The 21352-nt window shown below is 42.0% G+C and overlaps 1 protein-coding gene across 3 annotated transcripts in view; it reads left to right on the top strand.

Annotated features, from left to right (window-relative positions):
• LOC128693683 (serine-rich adhesin for platelets) overlaps positions 1-21352 on the top strand; it is a 109912-nt gene that overhangs the window by 72988 nt on the left and 15572 nt on the right. For all 3 annotated transcript variants that reach the window (XM_053783471.2, XM_053783472.2, XM_053783473.2), the window contains 3 exons: positions 3963-4281; positions 13295-13914; positions 17944-21218. In XM_053783471.2, coding sequence (XP_053639446.2) covers positions 3963-4281; positions 13295-13914; positions 17944-21218 — 4214 coding nt within the window. The remainder of the gene's footprint in view (positions 1-3962; positions 4282-13294; positions 13915-17943; positions 21219-21352) is intronic.

Below are 21352 nucleotides of genomic sequence, written 5' to 3' on the forward strand. Positions count from 1 at the left end.
ACACCTCAATCATATCCCCCCTAATTCTACGTCTTTCTAGAGAGTGCAGATTCAGGGCCCTTAGTCTATCCTCATAGGGAAGGTTTCTGATACATGGGATCAACTTTGTCATCCTCCTTTGTACATTTTCCAGAGAATTTATATCCATTCTGTAATAAGGTGACCAAAACTGTGCAGCATAATCTAAATGAGGCCTAACCAAGGATGTATAGAGTTGAAGAACAACCTGAGGACTCCTATTATTTATGCTTCTTGATATGAAGCCAAGGATTCTATTAGCTTTATTGCGAACACTTATGCACTGTTGTCTTGGTTTCAGATTACTGCTAACCAGAACTCCTAAATCTTTTTCGCAATCCGTAATATTAAGATCTACATTATTTAGTTTATATGTGGCATGGTTATTGTCCTGTCCAACATTTAGAACTTTGCATTTGTCTATATTAAACTGCATCTGCCACTTCTCCGACCACTGCATCAGTCTATTCAAATCTTCCTGGAGTGCTCGAATGTCCTCGTCAGAATGAATTCGACGGCCTATTTTGGTGTCATCGGCAAACTTGCCGATGTCGCTCTTTATGCCCTCATCTATGTCGTTTATGTAGATTGTGAACAGCAGGGGGCCCAACACTGACCCCTGTGGAACACCGCTCGTGACACTTCCCCACTCTGATTTCTCCCCATTTATGCAAACTCTCTGCTGCCTATTTGTCAACCATGCCTCTATCCAGGAAAAAATTTCTCCTCCTATTCCATGTGCTTTAATTTTCCTCAATAGTCTCTGATGTGGGACCCTGTCAAAAGCCTTACTGAAGTCCATATACACAATATCATATTCATTACCATGATCTACCTCCTCAAATACCTTAGTGAAAAAAGTTAATAAATTCGTAAGGCAGGAACGCCCCTTTGTAAAACCATGCTGAGATTCGTTGATTAATTTATGCTTTTCAAGGTGGCTACGAACTGCCTCGGCAATTATTGATTCCATAAATTTTCCCACTATGGAGGTTAGGCTTATTGGTCTATAGTTCGAAGCTAAGGACCTGTCACCTGTTTTGAAAATAGGTATCACATTTGCCATTTTCCACTTATCTGGCACCATGCCAGTTTGTAGTGATATGTTGAAAAGATTAGCCAAAGGTGTGCTAAGCTCCTCTTTACATTCCTTTAGAACCCTTGCATACAGTTCATCAGGGCCTGGGGATTTGTTAGGTTTTAATTTATCTATTTGCCTAAGGACCATGTCACTTGTGACCCTAATAGTGCACAGTTTATTATCGTCCTGTTCTACATAATTTATCATTACTGGAATATCGCTGGTATCCTCCTGTGTAAAAACTGAGAGGAAGTATGTGTTAAAAATTCTACACATTTCCTTATCACTGTCAGTGAGCTGACCCGAGGAACTTTTGAGTGGGCCTATCTTGTCCCTGATCTTACTTCTGTATACCTGAAAGAATCCTTTTGGGTTAGTCTTCGATTCTCTTGCAACTTTAACCTCATAATCTCTTTTTGCTTTTCTAATTCCCTTTTTTATTTCTCTCTTTAACTGAATATATCGATTTCTCAATTGCCCCTCTCCTCTTTTGATTTGCCTATATATGCCTCTCTTTTGACCAATCAGATATTTTAATCTATTGTTCATCCATTTAGGATCATTTTTGTTTGATCTGATTTCCCTATTTGGAACATAATTTGACTGAGCAGCTAGAACTATGCCCTGGAAAGCATCATATCGGCAACCATCACCACCTACCTGACCCTTAGTCAGGTCATTCCAGTTCAGCCCACCTAAGTATTTTTTCAGTCCTATGAAATCAGCCAAGCGAAAGTCAGGGACGGAGACTTGATTGCCATTATTAGGGGAATTCCATGATATATTAAAACTGAGTGATTTGTGATCACTTTCCCCAAGCTCATCATTAACCTCAAGATTATTAATTAGTGTTTCCCTACTGGCAAGAACCAAGTCAAGGAGGTTATTTCCCCTAGTTGGCTCTGTCACAAACTGTTTTAAAAAACAATCCTGGGTCGTATCAAGAAAGTCACCTGACTCTAAATTTCCTGTCAAATTGCTCCAGTCAATCTGTCTATAGTTGAAATCTCCCATTAGCACAACATTTTCGTATGTAGATGCCTTACGAATTTCGTCCCATAGAAGTTTACTGCACTCCCTATCAAGATTTGGGGCCCTGTAAATCACACCCAAAATTAGTTTTTCTCGGCCCTCGAGAAGCTGTAACCAAACAGATTCAGTGGCTGACGCTTCTAATTTAATATCTTGTCTAACACAACAATTTAAATTGTCTCTGACATACATCGCTACTCCACCACCTTTCCTGTTGACCCTGTCAGTGTGGAATAATTTATAGCCTTGTATGTGACATTCAGAGGGCATCTCTCTATCTTTCAGATTGAGCCAGGTCTCCGTTATAGCAATAATATCTATGTTTCCTGCACTTGCAATTAATCTTAGCTCATCTATCTTATTTCTTACACTCCTGCTATTAGTATAGTAAACCTTAAGGGAGCTAGTCCCTTGCTGCCCTCTGCTGTCCCCCTTTGTTTGCTGACCTGATCTATTGTCTTTATTTATAACTTCATGCTGAATGCCTTTTATACATTTACTGTTTCCAACCCAAGTGTTGCAACCTGCTTGTTTCCCACACACACCCATACCTCTATCTTCCATCAGTTTAAAATCATAGGCATTTCACCAATGGCCTTCTCAATCGAGTCTGCAAGTGCTACCACCCCAGCCCCAGAGAGATGTACCCCATCCCTTGCATACATATCATGTTTGCCATAAAAGTTGTTCCAGTTGTCAATGAATGGGATTGCAAGTTCCTTGCAGTATCTGTCTAGCCAGCAATTTACACCAATTGCCCTAGACAACCATTCATTTCCTACTCCCCTTCTAGGCAAGATGCTACATATGATTGGGATCCCTCCCTCCGTGTCTGTTAAGAGCGAGGAATCTATTCATACTTGCAAGCCTCAGTTGAAAGCACATCTCTTCTCTTGAAGCTTATTATGCTGGTGATCATACTGTCACCAGATCGACATCATGCCTAACCCTTCTAGGGTAGGGTAGGTGCCTGAGCCCGAGCCTTTAGCTCATAAGACTGTCATTCCCATTTGCCCCCTTGGGGCGGGGATGGCAGACCAGAGAGGCCTAGCTTGTGGCTAGGCCTGGGGACAGTTGGTCCCAAAGATGAGGAGGTACTTGTGCCTCCTCCCATGGGAGACTTAGGTCTCAGACACTCCCTAAAGAGGGAGCCAAGGCCGGGCCACCACTTGGACAAGGCCCGGGCCGGGAGAATACCGGCTAATCTTTAATAATAATAAACATACTGTCACTCTTAAATATAAATTTGGTGTGAGAGTGAAGCTGAATTATCTGATAGAATAGGTGCTCATTATTATTGTTATTATAATCAAGGGGGAAGCGCTAAACCCGTAGGATTATACAGCGCCTGTGGGGAGGATGGAAGGTATTCAGGGAACTGGAGCACAGATCCAGTTCCTTAGATCAAGAGCCCCTCACCAGCATCAAGGAACCTTCCTTGAGGGGAGAATAGGTGCTCAAGAATAACAAAGTTCCAGATTATTATTATTTAAGGTTATTAACTATCCAGAGGTAATCCGAAGGTTGTATTTCCATTTCTTCTTCCATTATTTAGTGACCTGAGGCATGTTTTGAATCGCTGATACTTTTAGAGTTGAATTGACCGGGTGTTGAAGAATTAGACACGTGCAACGTCTGGGTATCTTTATTTGTAGGCGTTTCGCCATTGGATGACGAAACGTCTACAGATTAGGATTCTACCCAGATGTTACATATGTATCTTGATTCTTCATCTTGTCGGTATTGTATACCAGGTGTTGCATCCCCCCCTCTGCCACACGTGTTGACCTGGTGTGCCTGTGACTGACCCCTGGGTGTAACCTTCCTTCAGACAGTGTGAGCAGATCGCTGGCGCTGCTGGAGGCACAGCAACGGAGGGAGGTTCTTCATGAGGAAGAACGAGGGCGTCGACTTGCCCAGGAGATCAAAGGCTTCAATTGGCTCGAGGAGAAGATCAAGAACGGCTCGCTGCTCTCCTCGTCATCTACTCCATCTACGCCTTCTACTCCATCTACGCCCTCTACACCCAGCCTGGCTTCGAAAACCTCGTCAGTATCGTCACTATCTTCAGATTCTTCAACGCCATCTTCCGCAACTCCGTTTTCTTTCCCGACGAGGAAGGAGGAAGGGGGAGACTCCAGGAAAAGCTCGTAAGTACATTTAAATCTTATACAACCATGGTAACATCGCACATCCCTACATAAGGCCATATTTTGCGGGAAAATAGTATACCCTTCTCTCCTACATTCCCTAATATAAACCTCGCTTTACCGATATGCACTCGTTAATGCTTTTAATAACGTAAGTTTATTTAGGTACACTTAAGTACAATTATCATACATAATGTAAATCACCCAGGAAACCCCCAAAAAAGTCAATGACTTATTTCCGTTGGGGTCCTTGATTTCCATCTGTGTCCTTGATTTTCATTGGGCCCTTAATTTCCATTGGGGTTGTTGATATCCATTGGGGTACTACCTATGCTGTGCAGTTGCAACATCTGCCACGTTGCTTCCCTACCCAACCTGTCATCTAAACTCATAGTGAGACATTTTATTGCCTTTAGCTAAGCACTGTTAACTTATTTGTCTCAGTCTTGGTCACCAGGTCCACTGTCTTCCTCTTGTAGTTGATAGGCTTGAAACCTAACGTACTAAAGACCTCTTGTTACATGACTAGAAGCTACACTGGGACGGGTGATTATATGACCATCCTCAGGAAATTTTCCTTTCATTTGCCAGAGTAAATACCAACACCGCCTCTTACAGATGTGACATTTATTGGATAAGAGACATGTTCAGCAGTTAGGCATTTTTATTCTGAAACGTTGGCTTCTTCAGTCGAGTACTGATGTAGCAGAATCAGTAGAGTTGTAAAGACGATGTAATCAGTCCATCATCCCCAAAGACAGTTTTAAGGTGGTCAGTCCCTCAGCCTGGAGAAGAGTTTTATTCATAATGTGGAACATTGTGAGGCTGAAGCGATAGTATGGAGACTTTTATACTGTCAAAGGTGAGGCGGAGATAATCTTGATGACAGGAGAGGCGGGGCCCACTAGAAAAAGAAAGTAATCATTGAGAGAGCAGGCCCTCTCATATCCATCCCTTCTCACTCGTAACTAGTGGTAAGACAAAAAAGTTATCGGTGTTGTCTACCAAGATACCGTTGTGTTGCAGTGTCTGACAGTGTGTGGATGATAAAGGTATACAATACTGATTACATTGTCTTTACATTTCTACTACTGCCTCCTCCGTATTCGACTGAAGAAGCCTACTGTGTAGCCGTAGCTCTCAATCGCTAGCGCACTCAGCTGACACTGAGGTCCGGAGGTCGAATCTTTGGTACGGCTGGAAAACATTAGGACGTGTTTTCTTAAGACACCTGCTGCTCCTGTTCACCCATCAGTATAAAATGGGTACCTGGGTGTGGGTCGCATCCTGGGACAAAACTAACCTAATTTGCCCGAAATGCCCTGAGCATAACAAGCGGCTTTCTATATAGTAATATGTCATTGATGTCAGCTTTGGTCTGTATACCTTGTACATGTACTCGTAGAAATAAAAATATTATTATTATTATTGCTGCAGTATTGCTGCATCTGCTAGAAAAATGACAGGATGGATAATGAGAACCTTCAAAACTAGGGAGGCCAAGCCCATGATGACACTCTTCAGGTCACTTGTTCTATCTAGGCTGGAATATTGCTGCACACTAACACCACCTTTCAAGGCAGGTGAAATTGCTGACCTAGAAAATGTACAGAGAACTTTCACGGCGCGCATAACGGAGATAAAACACCTCAATTACTGGGAGCGCTTGAGGTTCCTAAACCTGTATTCCCTGGAACGCAGGAGGGAGAGATACATGATTATATACACCTGGAAAATCCTAGAGGGACTAGTACCGAACTTGCACACGAAAATCACTCACTACGAAAGCAAAAGACTTGGCAGACGATGCAACATCCCCCCAATGAAAAGCAGGGGTGTCACTAGCACGTTAAGAGACCATACAATAAGTGTCAGGGGCCCGAGACTGTTCAACTGCCTCCCAGCACACATAAGGGGGATTACCAACAGATCCCTGGCAGTCTTCAAGCTGGCACTGGACAAGCACCTAAAGTCAGTTCCTGATCAGCCGGGCTGTGGCTCATACGTTGGTTTGGGTGCAGCCAGCAGCAACAGCCTGGTTGATCAGGGGCTGATCCACCAGGAGGCCTGGTCACAGACCGGGCCGCGGGGGCGTTGACCCCCGAAACTCTCTCCAGGTAAACTCTCCAGTATACACAGACTTTGCAAAAGCAGCCAGCAGCAACAGCCTGGTTGATCAGGCTCTGATCCACCAGGAGGCCTGGTCACAGACCGGGCCGCGGGGGCGTTGACCCCCGGAACTCTCTCCAGGTCTCTCCAGGTAATGGTGTAATAGCACAAAATGCGTGATAAAGGAATAACAGAACACAAAGAGTAATAGTAAACAGAGTAAAGTCCCAGGGAGCCACGGTAAAAAGCTCTGTTCCACAAGGCACAGTAATCGCTTCCATTCTATTCCTCATCCTCATTTCTAACACAGACAGAGATGAGATGTAGTCATAGCTCCGTGTCTTCCTTTGTGGATGACACCTGGATCACCATGACAGGACCTCCATCGAAGACACTACGAGACTTCAAGTGGACATCAACCAAATCTTCGAATGGGCCACTCAAAACAATGTAAAGTTCAACGAGGAGAAATTTCAACTACTCAGATATGGGAAACTTGAAGAAATTAAAAATGTATTAGGGTATACGACAAATTCTAACCATACAATAGAGCGGAAAAGTAATGTGAAAGACCTGGGAGTGATAATGTCTGAGGACCTCGCCTTCAAAGACCACAACAATGTATCTACCTCATCTGCTAGGAAAATGGTAGGATGGATAATGAGAACCTTCAAAACTAGGGATGCCAAGCCCATGATGATTCTCTTCAAATCACTTGTGTTCTCTAGGCTGGAATACTGTACACTAACGACCCCCTTCAAGGCTGGCAACATTGCAGACTTGGAGAGTGTACAGAGAACTTTCACGGCGCATATAAGCACGATAAGGCACCTAAATTACTGGGAACGGTTCAAGGTCCTTGATCTGTGTTCCCTGGAATGCAGGCGAGAGAGATACATGATAATATACACTTGGAAGGTTTTGGAGGGATTGGTACCAAACCTGCACACAAAAATCACTCCCTATGAAAGCAAAAGACTCGGCAGGAGGTGCAACATTACCCCGATGAAAAGCAGGGGCGCCACGAGTACACTGAGAGACAACACAATAAGTGTCCGGGGCCCAAGACTGTTCAGTTGCCTCCCAGCATACATAAGGGGGATTACCAATAGACCCCTGGCTGTCTTTAAGGCACTGGACAGGCACCTAAAGTCAGTACCTGACCATCCGGGCTGTGGTTCGTACGTCAGCTTGCGTGCGGCCAGTAGTAACAGCCTGGTTGATCAGACCCTGATCCACCGTGAGGCCTGGTCTCAGACCGAGTCACGGGGCGTTGACCTCCAGGTAAACTCCAGGTAAGATGGGAGGACCAGCCTGTGGGTCTCCCCTCGGCCGAGATTGAATCCGGGTGTATTCGGTTGTTAGCACAACGGGCTACAACTAAGCTACGAGGCTTCAACACTCCTTCCTCTCTACATTTGTCACTCTGCACTATCAGTCAGTAATGGCTTCTGACTAGAACAAGAACGTAAGAAAGGAGGAACACTGCAACAGGCCTACTAGCCCATACTTGGCAGGTTCTTCTCAATCCCATTAACCAAAATATCCTCCCAACCCATTTTCAATGCTACCCAAGGAATAATAAGCTTTGATAACCCTATCAATTCATATGTAAGTCCCACTCAAGTCCAGCCCCTCTCACTCATGTGTTATCTAATTGTCAACCACGCCGTGGTAATTAACAATCCGTGAATAACTGATTGAAGTATTGAGTAACGAGTAACCACTAGCGGGAGTGCCACGCTACGATAATTGGTAATGGACGTCCCTCATAACTTCGGGAAATCCTGCGTTATTTACGGCGGCGACAGTGATAGTTCTGAGTGTGTGAGAGACGCATGTTGCTGCTGCTGTTGCTGCTGCATGTTGCATACCTAGCACCAGGTAGGTTACTGTGGCTCTGAGGTGCTGACTGTACGTGTGAGATGCTGACTAGGTGTGAGGTGCTGACTGTACGTGTGAGATGCTGACTAGGTGTGAGATGCTGACTAGGTGTGAGGTGCTGACTGTAGGTGTGAGGTGCTGACTGTAGGTGTGAGGTGCTGACTGTAGGTGTGAGGTGCTGACTGTAGGTGTGAGGTGCTGACTGTAGGTGTGAGGTGGACTATACGTGCGAGGTGCTGTCTCCCAGAACAAAAGGAACATACACAAGACATCAATAATATACTAGTCGGATAACCTATAATTTAGAGAACACAATAAAGCAAATGAAGCACAGAGCCGAACAGTGACAAAGTGGATAATGAGAACCTTCAAGACAGGTCACACCAATAATGGCATTGTTTAAACCACTTGACTTTACACCTCTGGAATGTTGTTGTCTCCCAGTGTCTTTAAGACATTAGAGATAATTATCAGAGCTGGGAAGTCTCAGAACACTTCAGTTGTTCTTTCCAGAATGGATGAAAGAAATTGCTGATAATGTTAACATGGAAGATACTAGAGGGCCTGGACCCCAGTCCATACACTGCCAATAAAACTGGGGTGAGATATGGTAAAGAAAAAAGTGTAAAATGAACCTAGTGATAAAAGCAGAAGTGCCATAGGGACCATAAGAGAACACTATATCAACACCCATGGTTCAAAAAGTCTTCAACCTGCTACCAGCAAATATCAGAAACATTGACAGAAGAAGTGTCCCAGCAGAAACTAGACCATTGAGGTCCATATGGCCATAACAGCAATAGCCTGGATAAATAGGTAACCAATATGGCAGCGTCTGGCCGCTAAGGTAAAATAATATTTGATATTATTCACAGGCAAGTTAATGTGACCACTAAATTGTATTTGTGAGAGTCGAGACTCAGCTCCTGGCCCTGCCTCCAAGACTACTAGTATTGATATATATGAATGACTTGGAGAGCATGTAAATATATAGGGGAAGGAAGGCGGGGTAGGGGTTGTTCTCGAAAAGGTTGGAGGGAGGGGTAAAGGAGGTTTTGTGGGCGAGGGGCTTGGACTTCCAGCAAGCATGTGTGAGCGTGTTAGATAGGAGTGAATGGAGACGAATGGTTTATGGGACCTGACGAGCTGTTGGAGTGTGAACTGTTGTATCTGGGCATATCTGCAAAGACAGTGATTATGTGTGAGTGGGTGAAAGTGTTGAATGATGATGAAAGTATTTTCTTTTTAGTGGGAGATGGCCGACTTGTTAAAAAATATATATATGTATATATGGGCAACACTTGTTGAGTACAATAAGATGTCTGAACTTAGTTTGAGCATCCTGTGATAGGTATCCTTCCGGTAACATCCTACAGGGTGGCAGGATGAGACTATGACAACACTGTCAGTCAGGTGGTGTTACGACAGGCTACAAGGCTGAAACGAATATAATGTATTCACAGGAAGCATTAATTTTTTTTCTAGTGGTGCAGCACCTGGGGAATAGGAGATGAGGAATACAGACAAGTACAACCAGAGAGTACAGAATCCTCTCACAATACAGTACATTACAGTCTCACTTCATGAGTGAATCAAGTACAAAAAATAATTCAAATTATAATGAGGAAGGGGAATGTAGCTTCAGTTTCTTGTAATTAAAGTTTTTCGACAGCATCACAGCACCATTGAAGGGTTTAAATAGTTGCTAGCTCATCTATTTGATAAATAAAATGTGTATTTTTATATTCACACACACAAAAAAAGTTAAAATGCAAAATGGTAAAACATTATACAGTGGAACCTTGGATTTTGTACTTAATCTGTTCCAGAAGGTCGGTCTAAATCTGAAACGTACGAAAACCGAAGTAATATTTCCCATAAGAAATAATGTAAATCCAATTAATCTGCTCCAGACACCCAAAAATATTCACAAAAAATAAATTTTTTAAAGAATAACTATAGTTTTACATTCAGAAAACAATCAGAAATAAATATAAAGCACTAATTTTAATGATTAATGAACATTACATACCTTTATTGAAGACTCTTGTTGGCATATTGAAGAAGGCAAGGAGGAAAGGGAGAGTTGAGGTTATTGTTTGGAAGGGGAATCCCCCTGCATAAGGACTTCAGGTATCAAAGCCCTCTCTGGGCTTAATACCCTTCTTTGTCTTTTACTGGCACTGGACCCCTGTCACACTAAAAATCTGTCCAGAGAGCTCTGTTTCTGGCATCTCTCTAAGATTTGCCTAAAATCAGATAAGGTAGTGTTACTGAACATGTTGCAGATACGGCTTGTATCAGCTTGGTCAGGGTGATATTTTTCCACAAAACTTTGCACCTCATTCCACTTTGCACAGATGTCCTTAATCACTGAAGAGGGCACATTCTCCTCTCTCTCTTCCTCCTCCTCTGAAGCAATTTCCAGTCTGTTGCTGTTCCAGTTGAAGGTCTTGCAGCTCTTCAGTGGTTAGCTCTTCCCTGTGGTCCTCCACCAACTCTTCCACATCCTGGCCACTTACATCCAACCCCATGGACTTCCCCAAAGACACAATACATTCCGCAACAGGCATAGGGTCAACAGGGTCAGCCTCAAACCCTTCGAAATACATCCATACATCCTGGCAGGCTCGGCTGAACGTATGCCAATTTCATATTTTTCTACAATCTCTTTCTTGAATTCTATCATGTTTTTCACTTTCTTTACCAAAGGGCTGGCACTAGGAACTTTCTTTGGGCCCATGGTGGCTTATTTCACAGTCACAATCAATAAACAAGCACAAAAAAAGCGAAATGTTTGAATGAATGCTCTCTCAACCAGTGACAGAGCCAGACTGAGGCGGCATCCCGGCGGGTAGACACGTCTGATATGTACTATTCCCGGGACAAGGTACGAAATCTGGAGCAAAATTTTGCCCCAAAAAAGTGTTCTAAATCTGAAACGTCCGATATCTGGTGTATGCCAAATCAGGGGTTCCACTGTATAGAGATTTAAGTATTTTAATTGATCCTTGATGAAGTAATTTGCATTTTTCTTTCACAGTTTCTTTTTGACTTCTCTAAAATGTGGGAATTTCATGCATTCTTTGATATACAGTATGTCATTTAGCATTCTGTTCTGTGTACTTTAATGGTCCAGTCTATTATGTCTGTAGTACACATTCTATTATTTATGTACTTTAGTGTTCCAGTCTGTTGTTCATGTATAGTAGCTCAGTGTGTGCCACAATCTATGTATTGGCCTTGTCTCTGTTCACTAACTGTACATAAAATGCCCCTCAGGGGTGCTTCCTTGATGCTGGTGAGGGGCTCTTGATCTAGGGAATTGGATCTGTTCTCCAGTTCCTTGAATTGAGCCTGATTGCCTTCCCTCCCCCCCAGGTTCTGTATAACCCCTGTGGATTTAGCACTCCCCCATGATGATAATAATAGTGTACATAAAACAACTAACATCCAAGAAGTGGTAAAGTGGAAACTGACATAAAAAAATTCATATACAGTGGACCCCCCGAATTTCATCATCCCTTTTCTGTATGTAAAACTATAGTTATTCTCTATAAAATGTGTTTTTTGTTAATATTTTTGGGTGTCTGGGATGGATTAATTGGATTTACATTATGTATTATGGGAAATATTAACAAAAAATGCATTTTATAGAGAATAACTGTAGTTTTACATACAGAAAAGGGATGATAAAATTCGAGGGTCCGCTGCATGTTACACTAAACTCACAATGGTTATTGAGTATCACTAGCAGAAGTGAAAAATTGAGTAGAAGAGGTGATGTTGAGGGAAGGCCTGTAGCAGGAGGCAAAGTTACAGTTTATGTAGCAGGAGGCAAAGTTACAGTTTATGTAGCAGGAGGCAAAGTTACAGTTTATGTAGCAGGAGGCAAAGTTACAGTTTATGTAGCAGGAGGCAAAGTTACAGTTTATGTAGCAGGAGGCAAAGTTACAGTTTATGTAGCAGGAGGCAAAGTTACAGTTTATGTAGCAGGAGGCAAAGTTACAGTTTATGTAGCAGGAGGCAAAGTTACAGTTTATGTAGCAGGAGGCAAAGTTACAGTTTATGTAGCAGGAGGCAAAGTTACAGTTTATGTAGCAGGAGGCAAAGTTACAGTTTATGTAGCAGGAGGCAAAGTTACAGTTTATGTAGCAGGAGGCAAAGTTACAGTTTATGTAGCAGGAGGCAAAGTTACAGTTTATGTAGCAGGAGGCAAAGTTACAGTTTATGTAGCAGGAGGCAAAGTTACAGTTTATGTAGCAGGAGGCAAAGTTACAGTTTATGTAGCAGGAGGCAAAGTTACAGTTTATGTAGCAGGAGGCAAAGTTACAGTTTATGTAGCAGGAGGCAAAGTTACAGTTTATGTAGCAGGAGGCAAAGTTACAGTTTATGTAGCAGGAGGCAAAGTTACAGTTTATGTAGCAGGAGGCAAAGTTACAGTTTATGTAGCAGGAGGCAAAGTTACAGTTTATGTAGCAGGAGGCAAAGTTACAGTTTATGTAGCAGGAGGCAAAGTTACAGTTTATGTAGCAGGAGGCAAAGTTACAGTTTATGTAGCAGGAGGCTAAGTTACAGTTTATGTAGCAGGAAGCTAAGTTACAGTTTATGTAGCAGGAGGCAAAGTTACAGTTTATATAGCAGGAAGCTAAGTTACAGTTTATGTCATCTATGAAATCATATAGCAAATATACAATATATAAGCATGACATGAATAAAACACATGTACAACACTTGCAGATCTTTATTGCAGAAATACTTTGGTTACATGGCAGACTTCTTAAGTCTAATGCAGGTGAACATACAACTGAAGACCATAGAAGTAGTTTCGATATCGTCAGTCTGTCAGTCTTGGTAGGAGGTGGTCAGTCCCTCAGCCTAAAGCATAGGCATGCCTCCTTTACCTATTTATGCTTACTAAGGGTTCAAATCCCACCCGTTCTGTGATTTGTGTGCAGTCATGTTATTGCAATTTTGCGAGTCATAATTTACTGCATGTTTTTACTGTACTGTATTTCAGGTTAAATGGAGGCACTGCTTTGAGGAGACATCTGCAGACAGCTGTGCCGCCCCTTGCTCCATCGTCAAGAGTGACAGCTCTGCCCAAGCGCCGCCTTTCACCTACAGATCTACCTCCAGTGACATTTACCACCACTGCAGCTGTTTACAGTTCTTCTAATGTTAACAGCATGACTGTTCAAGGCACTGTAAATACCACTGTGCCAACTTCATATGGATCTGCACACAACAAATCTGGAACATTATTTAGTAAAACCAGCAGTACATGTGACTCTACATACTCTAATAAAGCAACTCTCTACAGTAGCACCAATTGTACCAAGGCAACGCTTTATGCCGTCGACAGTGATAGTTTAGAAGCATTTTACGACAGTGTTGCTACTTCAAACTTTTACGGAAGTGCAAAGAGCAATAATACCCAGCAGAATAATGATGCCATAACTCCATCCAGCTACAGTGGTTCAAAAGCTTTGGCATCCATCCAACATCCAGCATTATCAGATGAAACCTCTAAATCGTCTGTTGTTGCACCAACACTAACGCGTGTAAGCCAGCCACAACAAACAGTAACATATCTGGCACCAGCCCAAGTCAGTAACTCCAGTCCAACTGTATCTCTGGGTAAGTACTCAGAGTTTAATCTATCACTTCTTAAGCCTTCTTTTATTGCACTAACCCTTTTAGGGTTCAAGGCCAAAATTGGAAGGGGTGCCCCAGTGTCCAAGAAATTTTGAAAAAAAAAAAAAAAAAAAAAAATTCTTACAGAATTAAAGAGTATATTTTTGTGAAGGTAATAAAACAACAAAAAAATTTTCTGATCAGTACTTACCGAGATACAGAGGCGGGAAGTTGACCCAAAATGACCGGGTGGCGGCAGCAACATCGGCGATTGCTGCAAACTCGCATTTCTTTATTTTACATTTTTTATAATTTTTTCTTTTCTTTTCTAATTTTTTTCTTTTCCTAGTAACATTTGTGGCCTGTGAGACCAATACTGTATATAATGTATATATATAAACTCACTGTATTGAACACAGTAACCGCACTAAAGTTATTATTATAATATTGTTTACCACTTTTGTTTATTACAATAAACATGCACAAATCTTGTATAATACTAACGTTCTATCATATATTTACATATGTACAATTACTGGACATGTTTTTAGAACTGCTGCAGCTTATGGAACTCCTTGAAACAAGGCACCATGCACAAAGGTACCTTACATTCCTCACACATAAACCGAGTGTTGTTGCGTCTTTGTTGCCATCGTTTTGTTTGTGCACAGACAACACATCTCTTCTGAGCAAATTTCTTCTTAGTTGCAGGAAGCTGTATTATGAAGTGATCACCTTCCCTCCTCAAACGCTTTGGTATATCCTGAGGAGTTCGAGGACAGTTTTGTATAGTAGGTGTTATTACTTGGTATTTCATTATGAGTTGTCTGACAACAGACAAACAAAATTCACCATACGGTGGTCTGTTGCCAGTCTTCACTTGGTACATATTATATGCATTGAGCATTGAAATGTCCATGAGATGGAAGAAAAGTTTCATGTACCACTTGTAACTCTTACGAACACAATCAACAAAGCCAATCTGCATGTCACATTTGTCAACCAAGTGCATGTTTTGTGTATAATCAATCACTGTCAGTGGTTTTCGAATATGTTCATTAGTCACTCGATCAACTTTGCCACTGTCTTGCATTTCGTTACAGTGAATGGTTGTCAACAATGTGACATCTCGTTTGTCATGCCACCGTAATGCCATGATGTCATTGGCAGTAAACACCTGCACCTCTTCACCACGAGTGCCTGCGTTGATTATTATTATTATAATCAAGGGGGAAACGCTAAACCCGGAGGATTATACAGCGCCTGGGGGGGGGATTTGGAAGGCATTCAGGCTTAATTCGGGGAACTGGAGCACAGATCCAATTCCCTAAATCAAGAGCCCCTCACCAACATCAAGGAACCTTCCTTGAGGGGTGCCTGCGTTGAACCTGGGCATATGTTACGATTATAAGGCACTGTGCCACACACATCTGTCATGTTCACTCACAAGAAATCACTGAGTAAAGGGCTTGTGTACCAGTTATCAGTATATAATGTATGCCCTTTACCAAGATAAGGTGCCATCATGCTTCTCACTATGTCACCTGAGATACCCAATAACATCCGGTATCTTTCAATGTTTTACTTCCCGTGTATACAACAATATCCAATACCAGGCCACTGTCACAGTCACAGAGTACAAACAGTTTTATACCAAAGCATTTCCTCTTGTTCAGTATATACTGTTTGAATGATAGTCTACCTTTGAACAAAAAGACTCGTCAAGTACAAGATTCTTGAATGGATAAAAGTACACGTTGAACTTTTGTTTCAGATACATAAAAACATTTCAAATCTTGTATAACCTGTCACTTCTGTCAGGCCTGGTTTTGTCAGAGAAGTGCAACATATGTAACAGTAAGATAAACCTGTTCACTGGGATGATTTCACTGAAGACCGGGGTACAAATTAGCCGATCTGTAGACCAGTATGATTTTATATTATGCTTATAGACATGAGGCATAAGCATTATTGTTGCAAAAAGCAAATGCATTTCTGCAACAGTTGTCTCTTTTCACCAGTGTAGTCTTGACTGTGATGATATCATCGTATTTGCCATGGTGTACTCAAAATACTTGTTGCTTTCCCTGACAATAGTTTCCATCAATGGCTGGTCAAAGAATAGTTCAAAAAATTCCAGTTCATTGGCAGTGTTTCCAAGGGGACAGGTAGGTAGAATTCCACTGTGAGAGTCATCAAAGTGGTGAGGCTTGGGAACAAAATTGGGATTTTGCTGCCAATCCCAGATACAGTTTGCTGGTGGATACTGGACATCATAAGCTGGTTGTGCTGGTAGTTGTGGTTGTGGTGGGCTGGTGGCTGACGCTCCGCTTTGTCCTTGAACTGAGGAGTCAGAAGCGTGGGTCCCAGCCTGGGCTGGTGAGTCATGCATGGCCGTGGCACTACCATCACCACCAATACCACTACCTACCGATGCCTGTGGTCTGTCCATGCCAAGTGTAGCCACATCATCCTCACTTTCACTGTCTATTCCTGGTGTAAGGCCACAGGATGTACTCCGGGATGTACTCCGTCCTCTGGGCACTGCATAGGGAAAACTACCCTAGCGCATGCGGCGGCGTATATACCGACGCTTCACTGGTGAATATGTTTCCTCACTATCACTACTCAAATGATCGTCAAGAGCAATAAAATCACAATCCACGTCACTATCATCATTACTGAAGTCAGAGGCCTGGCCACGCGAAAATAACAGTTTTCTCTTGCAATGAGGTACAACTGAATGTGACTGAGGAGTGCCCACACCAGAGGTAGAAGGTTGAGGATCGTCAGGGTTTTCTGCACTACTATCAATATCCTGGTCATTCCTTTTGGTCACTAACTGATCAAAGCCAAAGAATTCGTCTTCATTTCCACTTCCATCATAGTCAGAACTATTAGATAGGAAGAGGAGAGTCCCAATTTTCCTTGGAGTGAGAGCTGCCTTGCGACGAGGCATGGTGAACAAGGGTAACTGAGCCAGCGTTCCCACAATGCTATGCAGGCGCCTAGAATTTTTGTTTATAGCGCACACACACCACGCAGACCCGTTCTCTCATGTGTAGGCCTACCAGCCTTTTCGTGCTAAATTTGACGCCGCTAGAATTTTAGCGTAGATCTACAGTTTGGACCCTGAACGTAAAGCCGTAGACCTGCGGCACGAACCCTGAAAGGGTTAAAGAATAAATTGCATAATTTAGTTTATTCTTGTACAGTATATCGCTGACATTTTTTGCACAATATAATATTGATATAAGGGACTTTCTCTTTTTTTTTTTTTTGTATTCCGAGTACTGTATTTTTTTTTTTTTCAACAAGTCGGCCGTCTCCCACCGAGGCAGGGTGACCCAAAAAAGAAAGAAAATCCCCAAAAAGAAAATACTTTCATCATCATTCAACACTTTCACCACACTCACACATTATCACTGCTTTTGCAGAGGTGCTCAGAATGCAACAGTTTAGAAGCATATACGTATAAAGATACACAACATATCCCTCCAAACTGCCACTATCCCAAACTCCTCCTTTAAAGTGCAGGCATTGTAAATAAATATACTGTATATATTTATAATACTATCACAAGTAAATTGTGTAATAATGCTAGTATTTCATGTAAGAAAAACTTCATTTCAACTAAAAATATTTTTTGCACTGCTTAATTATGAACATTTTGGGAGAGTTCCATCACCTTCATGATGATTGTAATGGAATTTTTTACTGAAATGTTAAGTACAGTATAGTATGTAATGCTATCAATATTGAAGAAGAAATTAAGTTCTTTAACTCCTTTGAAGTATACTTCTGCAAAACCTTAAGTCTGTGTGTAATGCAAATATTGTTATATATTTTTGTATGATGGAAAATGATTGTAATAGATTTTACATCCAACAAAGTTGATGCCAACTTTTGATAATTTCAGTATCCTTAAGTTGTAATATGCTCATTTATGTCTGAAATGTTGATGAAACACTGTTTCTTCATACACTCTAAATACAGTACAAGTTGATCTAATAAATTTTTTATAACCTGCAGGTACAGCGCAATATTCTTCTTCAAGCAACGTTGATTCTCATCCTGCAAGTTCATCTGCCTCGCCTGTTCCCCAACAGTTCTCTCACAAGCATACTCTTCTCCGTCGTGCTTTCCGTGAAATGTTGAAAAGTGATAATGAAATGCCCCCAGAGCTGGCCCATAAAGACAAAAATATTTTTACCTTTGACCATGTATCAAGTTTACCTACAACAACAGATAACGTATCAAAACTTAGAGAAGCATTAGCTGGTTCCACCTCTGCCCTTACAACTTCAAGTAAGTTCATCACGTATAATGATGATACATCTGAGAGTAATACATTAAAAGTTGATAAAACAGAGCCTCCTGAGCATGAAACAGAATCAGCAGACTCCACAGAATTTAGAATAAAAACAGCAGACGAGCATAAAAAACATAAGAGCGAAGAAAATGATGTCAAAGACAAACCTGTGTCAGAAGAGTTGCCTGAAACTGTACAAAATAAAGTTTTGGAGTGTGTAACTGATGCTGGTGGTAACTTTGATGTCCAGGCTCTGAAAGGTGAAACCAAATCAGGTGATAATCAGGCAAAAGAAGAAGATAGTGAAATGCAGTCATCTCTGCTGCTCACAGTTCTCTATAAAGAGTTATTGAGAACACGACAAGAGGTTGAAAAGTTGAGAAAAGTACAGGAACTAATGCTAACAGAGAAGGGAGAGAAGAAAGAAGACACAGAAGAAAAACTAAAGGCAGAAAATATTTTGAGTGAAGAAATAATGTGTGAGAAGAGAAAATTTTCAGAAAACACAAGTAACTGTGATACATTAATGGAAAATAAAGAATTAAGTTCTCAGCCTGAAATAAAAAAATCTAAAATTACTATTCGAAATGACCTGCTGTTAAACAATGCGACTACCATACAAGCGAGTCCACCAAAGGCATCGGATATTTCAGGTCCGACAGAAAACAGTCCACTGGTAGAAAGAATAAGTTCTCAAGTATTACCTACGGCTAATGTGCCCCTTGCTAGTCCAGTTTCATCTGAACATAATTCTGAATTATCTGTAATTAGTTATGTAAATTCTTCACCTCAGCCTAGTTATGCATTATCACAAACAAGCCCTGGGATATCTAGCACTACTAGCCCAGGATTATCAAGGACCAGTCCAGGAGTATTGAGAAGTCCCATGCTACCAATGGTGAGTCCTGGCTTACCAATGGTGAGTCCTGGCTTACCAATGGTGAGTCCTGGCTTACCAATGACAAGTCCTGGCTTACCGATGATGAGTCCTGGCTTACCAATGAGTACTGGGTTACCAAGAACGAGTCCTGGGCTCCCAAGGACAAGTCCTGGGGTACCAAGAGTGAGCCCTAGCTTACCCAGGGCTAGTCCTGGTTTACCCAGGACTAGTCCTGGCTTACCAAGGACTAGTCCTGGCATACCAAGGACTAGTCCTGGCATACCTAGAACTAGTCCTAGCTTACCAAGGACTAGCCCTGGGGCACTCAGGACAAGTCCGGCAATATCACAGTCTAATGTGATTATTTCAGGCACTAGTCCACTAATGTTACATAATTCTCACAATATTTCACAGACTAGTCCTGTTATGCTCACTAGCCCCACATACTCAGCGAGTGGCTCTCCTGTACAACACATGAACACTGCTTTGCAAAGATTTTCGACAGTGCAGCCTAACAGTACAGGATTAAGTAAGCCTAGATCCTCAGTAACAAATGCAAGTGCTGTAATGTCAGTAACTAGTCCTAGTATTTCCAGGACAAGTCCTGTAATATGTAGAATGAGTCCGGCAGCAGTGCGGGCAAATCCAGCAGTTTCTAGGTCGAGTCCTGTAATATCACGAGCAAATTCTGCATCAAATGCTCTGGAAAATAATTTGGATAAACCTTTAATGGGAATGAGCCCTAACAGGTTACGTACTGTATTTGGAATATCAAACTCTGAGGTGGAGGTGATGCCTGTTTCTGGAGGAGGAAAGCTTCCACTTTGTGAACCTTATCCTCAGACATTCCTAAGGCTGGCTGAGGAACAGCAGCAGCAGCAGCTGCCACCACCACCACAAGAACCTTCTCTTCTGTTGAGTGCTGTCAAGGGGCTAAGAAGAGAAAACTCATCCTCAGATGTTGAAGTTCTGTCAACTCATGCACCTTCGCATTTCCATCATTCCCAGGCGTCTCACGAAAATTCCAGGAGAATTCGGAGGCCTCAGTCGTATGAAAGTGAAATTAAGCAAAATACCTTCGTCACCTCTGACCAGACAGATTTACCATCAGTTCAAAAACAACCTCCACCACTGAAGCCAGCAACTTCACTTGTCAGAAGGCATTCAGACAACCTTGACATTCATCAAGTCAACCCAATGATGCATCGCCTCATGTATCCCAACACAAATCCTGCCAGTTCTATTCATTCTACAAACTCATCTGCAGAGCAACAAAAATCTACATTATATTCATTTGCTCAGCCACAGTGCAGTCCTACACAGTACCCATCAGCTGCTCAGACAGGTCGAAGACACAGTGATAGCAGCTGCACTGAAAGATCTCGAGATTATCAGCAGGCGGTTGCAATGGGTATGCAGCAGCATCCTTATCCACAGCACATGAATCCTAATGCACCTATGATGAGAAGTCTTGGGCCAGATAAAGCCACCATCTTTCCCATACCTGCCCCTATGTCAACAGTTATTCGTCCGTATAAACCACCCACACCACCTACATCCACTCGCATGATTTTAGAGCAGTATCAGAATGAAAATTTTTATAGATCAAACATGCCATTTTTTGAGAGATTAAGAGAGAACATTCAGCAGTCATATGATACTGGTGTTAGTACTTCAGACAGAGGAGGACACTCAGGTCAAAAGAGGCCACAACCAACAATTACTGAGAACCCTCTCCAGCCACAAACTTTTGCACCGAGGGTTCTTGTCCGTGAGTCCATTCCAGAAACACCATCCCATATACCACATCCAACATTTTCTGCCCCACATTATCCTAATGCTAGCCAACACATGTCAGGTGTTTTACCTAGTCATCATGGCCACTTCTCAAATAATATGCATTCAAATTCTACCATTCATCATATGCCTTCGAATGGACTTCATCCTGGTAATCATCAAGTTCCTTCATCTATCATTGCCAATAACAGCACTAGACGTAGTAATAACAGTGGAAGTGGTACTGGGGAGAAGAAGCAGTGTCTCAACTGCCCACAGCCAGCCCGATTTCTGTGTTCAGGATGCAAGAAAGCTTGGTACTGTTCAGAAAAATGTCAGGTAAGGTTACACTGTGTTATTTTGTATATCTTTCCTTTCTTACAAACTGTTAAATGAATGATAGTAAACCTTTTTAAACCCTGTTGATAGTGTGCATAGTATGCTACAATGATTAAGTATTGATATACATGTAC

This window comes from Cherax quadricarinatus, chromosome 34, assembly GCF_038502225.1.
Source record: "Cherax quadricarinatus isolate ZL_2023a chromosome 34, ASM3850222v1, whole genome shotgun sequence".
In the NCBI taxonomy this organism is placed as follows: Eukaryota; Metazoa; Arthropoda; class Malacostraca; order Decapoda; family Parastacidae; genus Cherax; species Cherax quadricarinatus.